The sequence below is a fragment of the Gekko japonicus genome, unplaced genomic scaffold, assembly GCF_001447785.1.
Source record: "Gekko japonicus isolate JY-2015 unplaced genomic scaffold, Gekko_japonicus_V1.1 scaffold243, whole genome shotgun sequence".
NCBI classification, from domain to species: domain Eukaryota; kingdom Metazoa; phylum Chordata; class Lepidosauria; order Squamata; family Gekkonidae; genus Gekko; species Gekko japonicus.
Genome location: NW_015168053.1, coordinates 1,022,592 through 1,031,309, shown reverse-complemented (window position 1 = coordinate 1,031,309; position 8,718 = coordinate 1,022,592). Strand labels below are relative to the sequence as shown.

At 48.9% G+C, this 8,718-nt stretch overlaps 1 protein-coding gene across 1 annotated transcript in view; it reads right to left on the bottom strand.

Moving 5' to 3' along the window:
- Positions 1-8,718, bottom strand: part of PRKCG (protein kinase C, gamma) — a 52,642-nt gene that overhangs the window by 9,008 nt on the left and 34,916 nt on the right. Inside the window, exons 6-12 of the mRNA XM_015414392.1 lie at positions 6,294-6,450; positions 6,067-6,201; positions 5,573-5,660; positions 5,252-5,281; positions 3,797-3,934; positions 947-1,120; positions 745-836 (exon numbers count right to left, since the gene is read on the bottom strand). Coding sequence (XP_015269878.1) covers positions 745-836; positions 947-1,120; positions 3,797-3,934; positions 5,252-5,281; positions 5,573-5,660; positions 6,067-6,201; positions 6,294-6,450 — 814 coding nt within the window. The remainder of the gene's footprint in view (positions 1-744; positions 837-946; positions 1,121-3,796; positions 3,935-5,251; positions 5,282-5,572; positions 5,661-6,066; positions 6,202-6,293; positions 6,451-8,718) is intronic.

Below are 8,718 nucleotides of genomic sequence, written 5' to 3'. Positions count from 1 at the left end.
TAGCATAAGGTTATTTCCTGCTGTTTGCTCATACAGACCTGCAAAGCCCATGCCTTTTTCTCTTTTAGGACATTCTGGTATTCATCTCAGGAAGCTGCTCAGTTACACAACTTCATTGGAGTGTACTGATTTCCCATGAAACTGAAGCTTGGTTAGAGCGGCATATACAGTAGGATAAAGTGGCAGAATGCACTGTGCCACTGCACGGTTGGGGTGGGGGACACAATTTAAAAAGAAAGCACACGGGATAACAGTTCTAGCCCAGGCTTCTCCTTGCTCTGCTAGTTTCTACTTGAAACAAATCTCTTTGTCATTTTTACACAGGGGAGCACACATAAATGCAATCTCCCACCTGCGGCCTGAAGGGTATAGTCACTTCTTCCACTTTGGGACCATCCCCAATTCTGCTGCATGTGCATGCAGACTGAGTCACACTCACCTCTTGACCCTTCTGAAAGGGAAACTGAAATGGATCTTCATATACACTCGTAAGCATAATCAGCTCCATGATTGACTCCATGAAAGGCAGGGCACACAAACTCCCACGCTCCTGCTCCTCTTGAGCTACACAGAGTGAGGATGGGGATACAGTTGGGCCACTGGGCCCTTTGCTGGTTTGGAAGCCCTGGTGCCAACCGTGCTCTTAGTATCTTGGCTGATTGGTGCCATCGCCCTCTGTGGGGTGCTGATTACCCAGGAACACAGAAAACACATCCCTGATCAAGATTCCAGCGACTCACGTACATAGCATGAGGTTCCTTGAATTTCCCAACCTGCTGGATGTGGTACATGAGGTCACCTCCGTTGACATACTCCATAACAAAATAAAGCCGGTCCTTGAAGAAAAAAGACCACAGGGATGTATCCATTACCACAACAAGCTGACAGTACCACCCCATTCCCTCTCCTTCCCCTACTATCCCAGGTAGCAGCTCATGGTGTTTACCGCAGTTTGGAAAGTGGAGTGCAGCTGGGTGAGGAAATGAGGACGTTCCCCCATGGCCAAGACCCGCTTTTCCACCATGGTGCATTCCACATCATCGTCCTGGATGATCACATCTTTCTTCAGGATCTTGATGGCAAACAGCTCTTCTGTCCCACGTCGCTCTGCCAGCATCACCTGTATGGAAGGACCACCAGTGTTTCTTTGATTTCATGGCACTGTTTGTGTTATTATTGGGCACTCAATGAAACTGCTGAGCAGTCGGGTTAGAACGGATAAAAGGAAGTCCTTCTTCTTCACCCAAAGAGTGAATAACACATGGAATTCACTGCCACAGGAGGTGGTGGCAGCTACAAGCATGGACGGCTTCAAAAGGGAATTAGATAAGCATATGGAGCAGAGGTCCATCGGTGGCTATTAGCTGCAAGGTATAGATAGGAACTCTCGGACTGGGGCAAGTGATGCTCTGTATTCTTGGTGGTTGTGGGGGGGGGCAACAGTGGGAGGGCTTCTAGTGTCCTGGCCCCACTGGTGGACCTCCTGATGGCACCTGGTCTTTTTGGCCACTGTGTGACAGAGTGTTGGACTGGATGGCCCAGTGGCCTGATCCAACATTGGCTTCTCTTATGTTCTTATTATCCCACCCTTCCTCCCAAAAGTTTGGTGTGGCATATATACTCCGTCACACCCCTTTATCGCACTCCATGGCCAAGTGGAGATTTGAACCCAAGTCACATATGACAACATCCTCATAGTGGACATGTAGACATGCACCTGGAGTTCTGCACTGAGAACTCAACTCCCAAATGCACAGGAGTGTGATTCTGATTGGGACTATGGCACAGGAGAAAAGGAGCATCCCCCAAACCACAGATGCTGGTTTTGTGATCTGAAATGGCCCCAGGAGTCACTATTTACCCTGTTGGGAAAACTCAGGTGTCACCACCAGTGCAGATAAGTTTCTCCAGTGGGGCAAACAGCAGATCACCCAGGCCATCTCAGGTCAAGAAAATAGCAGTGGGGGGGAGGCTTAAACCCCTTCTCCTGGCATACTGCAGCCCAGGGGTCGTTTCGTAGAAAAAGAGCTAGGGGGAACTCATTAGCATAACTCATTAGCATATGCCACACCCCCTGACTTCACCGGAAGTCTGTCATAAGGCCACACCCCCTGACATCACCGGAAGTGTGTCATGAGGCCACACACCCCGCAGCCCCGCGAAGGCCCTCCCTGGCTCCAGGCAGGCAGGGGTGGGGAGAGGCAGGGAGGAAGCAACTTACCCTCCCTCTTCTCCTGCCTCCTCCTGGATGAATGAGGGCCAGAAGCAGGGCGGCCGGAAGCAGGGTGGCCGGAAGCAGGGGGTGGGGCTTCGTCATGTGCCCCGCCCCCATACCTCACCCGGGGGAACTGCAATCCCCCGCGATCCCCCCCGAAATGACCTCTGCTGCAGCCCAATCCAAATAAGGCTCTTATGCTCCTGGGAAGTCCCAGCATGGAAGTTCAGACACGTCTGACCCAAAGTCCTAATGGCAGTCATGTGCCAACCACGTGTACTTTGTAATGTGTGAACCCCACAACCCAACATAATCTAATAGACAAGATTCCTTTCCTGGGCAATAGTTTTTCAGTGAGTTTTTTTCATTCTGCTTGAACATTCCCACTACAGTGCACTTTTACTTTGTCCCAGATTCATCCACGCTTCAATGAGTTTCGCCACCTTCCGAAGCACCACCCCACCCCACAAAATTGCACACCCTTGCAACAGAGATGATAGCAGGCTGAATGACCCTGTCTCCAAGAAAGGATGAAAGGGATGTCTCCAGCCCCAGAGAGCCTAGCAACCAATCCAGACAGTTAAATGATCCAGCAATGGTCCTGAAGGCACTTGATCCAGCAAGCCAAGCAGGTCTGGTAGTGGAAAGTGCTGTCAAGTCACAGCCAACTCATGGCGACTCTGTAGGGTTTTTAAGGCAAGAGGCTAACAGAGCTGGTTTGCCACTGCCTCTGCACCAGGACCTCCCTGGTGGTCTCCCATCCAAATATTAACTAGGTCAAACTTCTGAGGTCTGATGAGATCAGGCAAGCCTGGGCCTTCCAGGTCAGGGGTCAATGCCTGGACAGGTGACTTCCTAGGAAGCACGGGAATGTGGTATTGAATTTCACGGAAGAAAGGTGGGATTTGTACAACAAATAAAGTAGTTTTTATTCAAATCCTTCAAAAAGCATTTGGGCCAACATGGAAAAATCGCTTTGCAGCTTTTCACAAGATAAATCTGATAAATGGTCACTCCAGCACAGGAGATGGAAGTGAACGTCTAAGAAAGGGATGGGGAGCAGAAAGCTCCACAAAACAGTGAGGCTGTGCTGCAACTGGGGAGAACATAAGAACATAAACATAAGAACATAAGAGACGCCAATGTTGGATCAGGCCAAGGGCCCATTCAGTCCCACACTCTGTGTCACACAGTGGCCAGAAATACCAGGTGCCATCAGGAGGTCCACCAGTGGGGCCAGGACATTAGAAGCCATCCCACTGTTGACCCCCCCCAAGCACCAAGATGACAGAGCATCACTTGCCCCAGAGCCCCTATCTATACCTTGTGGCTAATAGCCACTGATGGATCTCTGCTCCATATGCCTATCTAATTCCCTCTTGAAGCTGTCCATGCTTGTAGCCGCCACCACTTCCTGTGGCAGTGAATTTGAATTGAATTGAATTATTCACACACCATTATTCACACACATGTGCCTTTCTCACACCACATTCTCACGTGTCAGTGAATCCCTCAGCATGCATCTATTAACACCATACATGAATTTTCATCCACTCAACACCCACCCCCCATTCCCCCCACCTTGCCAAAGCTGCCTTTTCCCAACACCATGAGGAAGTTGAAGTCTGAGATGTGGAAACGGTTGATGCCGAAGAATGTGCCACGCTTGGAGTCCGTTGGGCTTGGGGATGGCGATGAGGTGGGGCCGTGGCAAACCTTCTGCAGGGCAAATGGGGTGGGGGAAGAGGAAAAGATACACAGAAACGGACAGTTGAGAGTGGCTCCTACTGGCTCAGAGTAAAAGGTGCGGGAACTGGCACCACGCATTCTGGTGTCCCTACGCCGCAGCAGCACACTGACCTTGATATAGCATGCTCCCGGATGTGCAGCCCCTTACTGATATTATTGGAATGGTGAGGAGCAGAAATCTTCTGACAAGTACATGCAAACCTTAAAACTCTGCACATGTCCCAAAATTCCCAAAGGGGCAGAGGAGTCTGGGAAACTTGTGCATGATGCACACCAATTTTGGCACATGTTTAGATGTATTTCTCAAAGCAGGGGAATGTTGGCAGTTTGTGGGGATCTCAGAGGTCTCAGGGGTTCTCTCTCTCCTCCTCCACTACTTTCCCTCCCCACACCAAGCACCCTCAGCTCACCTTCTTCTGGAGAACTCAGAAAAATGTTTAGGATAGTCAAACTGAAATAATTCTTCATGCAATACGTAATTAGTCAGTGGGATTCATGCAGCAGGTGGCCCATAGATGACTTTTAAAAGACGAGCAAGGAAATTCATGGAAGGCGTGTTGCAACAACGGCAACCAGCCTTGATGGCAAAGGATGGAACCTCCATGTTCAAAGGCAGTGTACTTCTGAATAATAGAGGCTGGGGTTAAAATGACAAGAAGGGGCTGAATCCATTTATGCACTGATTATGAGCTTCCCAGCAACCTACCTCCAGCTCAGGGGCCCTAACACAGCACCTTTTTTTAGCGGCCAACAAGCGTTTTTCAGAAAGTGGGCAGGGCCAGGTAGGGCTTTTGCCCAGCAGGGCTTCTGATTGGCCACTGGAGATCAGATTTGCTGAGGAGATTTAAATACTGCTTTAGCAGCAGCTGCTACCACAGCACAAGGATCTTCACTGCATGACTGAAGGAAAGCTGTGTGTAAGCAAGAAAATATTTTAAACCATATGTTAATTTTAAAAGGCCCAATAATTTTGCCTGAAATGTTGAAGAGCTAATATTACAGTTACTATAACAGTTATGCAGAACTTCACTCCCTGACATTATGTGGTTGGCTCTGCCTCCTGCGGCAGCCATTTCGTGACTGTATCCACCACCCTGTGCTAGAATTCCACAAGTGCCACACAGGCTCAAAACATTTGGGGACCCCTGTGCTTGCTGATCATTATTGGGCCATAACCATACTAGAAATCAGTACCAAGACTGATGGATGTTCTTATTAGCAACATGAGAAAACCTCTGCTTCTTCCTATTCTACCAAGAGACATAATAGAAGAAAGAAACCAAATACCTCATATAGCTCCAGAGGGAAGTTGCAAGCCTGCCAAGACAAAAAGACAACAAACTAAGTAATGTCTGTGCAAATTTTGACACAAGTCTTGGTCAGAAATTCTGTGTGCGTGTGTGCGTGTGTTCAAGTACAACCACCAGACCACCCTCCCTTCAGGTCCTAAGAGAAAGTGGTCCTGAGGTATGCATTCCATCACAGCAGTGCCCCCTAGCTGCGGAGCTGTGTCTGCTCTGTAGTTGGGCTGGACTTGGCACATGGGGGGACGGGGGGTGGCTGGGGAAGCGCCAATCCAAACAGTGTCATGGTGAGCCACGAGGTTACCTCGAATTTCTGCAGCAGCCCACAGTTTTCTGCATCAGCCACGGGGACACTATAATATTCGCCCTCCTCCTGATTGAGCAATTTGTACCTGGGACAGCGACGCAGACAGGGACATCGGGCAGGGGAAGAGAAGGGAGATGGACAAGAGGAGAAAGCGGGCGGGAAGGTGAAGGCAAGAGAGGAAAGCAGAAGGGACAGAGAAAGGAAGAGTGGACAGGAGTAGAAATAAGAGAGATTTGATGGGTTAGACAGTTTTATATGGCAGTGGGTGGAGCAGATGACGATGATGATGATGAAGATAGATAGATAGATAGATAGATAGATAGATAGATAGATAGATAGATAGATAGATAGATAGATAGAGGCAAACAGATGAAAACCCAAAGAGACGCAAAGACGCACGAGAAAAGAGAGAGAAAATGAGCTACCGGTGGTTCCCTAAGCTGCCCCCTTATTCTCTTCCACCTTTTCTTCTGCCCCCCACTCCTGCTTACCAGCCTTCCGCAGGGCCCTTGAAAAGCTCGGAGACACCAAAGGACATGGCTCCCATGAAATCGTTGCGGGTTGTCCGGTCCCAGTCCCACACCTCAATGGAGAGACGCCGCTCCATGTCACCTGGCTGCAGGTTGCTGAGGGGAGCAAGAGAGAATTCCGTTAGAAAGGGGGGAGCGGGAGTCCCTTTGCTAGCTAAGCTCTTTGCTTGTGCAACTGACAGACTTACAAAATGAAAGTTTCATTCCACACAGGATTGAGGGTAGATCGGACAGTCCGGGTCTTCTGCTTTGTTAAATTCTTCGGATCAGGGATCAGCTTGAGTTTCACGTAGGGATCAGAGAGACCATTGGGATCCATCGGGATCAAGTTCAGCGCTTCAAGAACTGACAAAGAAAGGAGAGACACAGATAAGGGCTTTGCACAGAGATGTCACAGGCTATGATCCTTGCATTTGGGGTCCACAGTCTACAATTTTGTTCCTCAGTATTCAGGACTTCTCCTGTGCATTACATATGTCCGAAAGAACCACAGCTGCCAAATTTAAAGAGACAACAAGGGAACAGGGCTGTGTATTTCGCCATAACAATACTTAAAGCATTTAAACAAGCATTATCTATCTATATTTTAACAACACTCAGTATTTTAATAAAGATAGCAAAGTTCAATCTTCAAAAAACAAAATGCGAAGAAGGTCCAATAATAACCTAATGAAGTTTCTGGGTAATGCGTTCGTTTCCAAGGTCTTCATCAGAGAAGGGCCAATTATAACTGCACAATTATTTTCTTTCTAAAGTCTGTCAAGACTAGTCGAGCAAGGTTTGGAAAATCAATACTCCATATTCTTCATAAAGCATGTAAGTATATGAGACATATCTAAGATAGATGTCAGGTAAACTTAACGCTGGCGCTATAAAGGTTTACCTGACATCTACTCTTAGATATGTCTCACATACTTACATGTTTTATGAAGAATATGGAGTATTGATTTTCCAAACCTTGCTCGACCAGTCTTGACAGACTTTAGAAAGAAAATAATTGTGCAGTTATAATTGGTCCTTTTCTGATGAAGACCTTGGAAACGAACGCATTACCCAGAAACTTCATTAGATTATTATTGGACCTTCTCTGCATTTTGTATTTTGAAGACTGAACTTTGATATCTTTATTAAAACATTGTTAAAATATAGACAGATATGCTTGTGTAAATGCTTTAAGTATTGTTATAGCGTAATACACAGCCCTGTTCCCTTGCTGTCTCATTACATATGTCTGCCAGCGAAGAACACACTTTGGCCCCGGTCACACGGGCAGGAAAATGCAGGGAGGAAGCCTGGCTGTTTGCCCCGGAGCAAAATAACGCGCGGCTGCACGATCAGACATCCAGTCGAGGTCCCGATCACAGGACAATCCTGTGGCTCGGCAAAGAAGCGGCCTCTCTGGCAAAAGGCTCCGCGGGTTTAACCCCTTCCAGGGCTGCAGAGGAATGCAAACTGTGTCCTCCGTCTGGTCCCCTCCAGGAGGAGCTTCAGCGGGGCCGCCCTCCCGCCACCCACCCTGCACCTCCCCCTCTGCCGCCTGGTGCAGAGAGTTCCCCTCGAGCAGGCCGAGCCAGGAGTGGGGGGGGTACGGAAAAGAGGAGGGGGCTGTGTTGTTTGTTTTTAAATGGAGTGTGCGCATGCGCCATTGGGTGCTTGTGTGCATCCCATGGAGACTTGGGGGAAAGAAATCTTTTAGCGACGGGACATGGGCGGGAACCGGATGCCACGGCCTACCACCGGAAACGCGATCAGGCGCCCGCCTTTGCCCCGCGGTTTCCGGAAACTAGTACCTCGGAGGTACTAGTTTTTTACCCCGCATCTTCGGCGGGAAGCCTCGGGTTCACCACGGGAGCTCTACGCTTCCCAGATGTGGCGCTGTCATTGCGCCCGGAAAATCCGCCTATCTTCCGTCTCTGTAGCGTGGCTAATGCTCCGTGTGACCGCAGCCTTTGTCCATCTGATAAAGGGGGCTCTACATTACAAAAATGTATACCACAATAAACCTGATAAGGTACTACAAGATTCCTTTCTGTTTCTCCTGTAACAGACTAAAAGGACTATTCCACATAAGCACTGAAGGTTGGAAAGCCAATCTCCTGCACTCAGTATTGGGTCGGAGGGAGGTTCTGTCAAGTTCTATTCCACACCACCTGCTGTTAGTCACGAAAGCTGCTGAGACAACAAATTCCTACCAGCCTCATATGGGGGAGGGGGCATGAAGGAGATAGTAGAGGGGTGGCCGAGGAAATCCCTCTGTGTAAAGACACCACAATGATGGCTCTCTTCTCGCCACCTACATGCTGGCTCCAGGAGGCAGAAAAAGAGAACGAGAAAGAGTGCAGAGGAAGGTGTGAAAAGAAGAGGCGGGGATGTCAAGTTCTACCGCTAGGAATAGAACCCAAGCGTCCTGGCTCCCAGCCTCTGCTAGCTCACTCAGTCCCACTCTCCACCCGGGCACAACCAGGCATCCTGCTCCCAAGTTGGAACTCGGCTCAAGTTCACCAGATTTTGTTCCCTCCTAAAGAGCCCAGGCATTCTGGATCTCAGCCCTAGCATCTGATCTGTTTGCCATAACAAACGAGGAAGGAAGGAAGGAAGGAAGGAAGGAAGGAA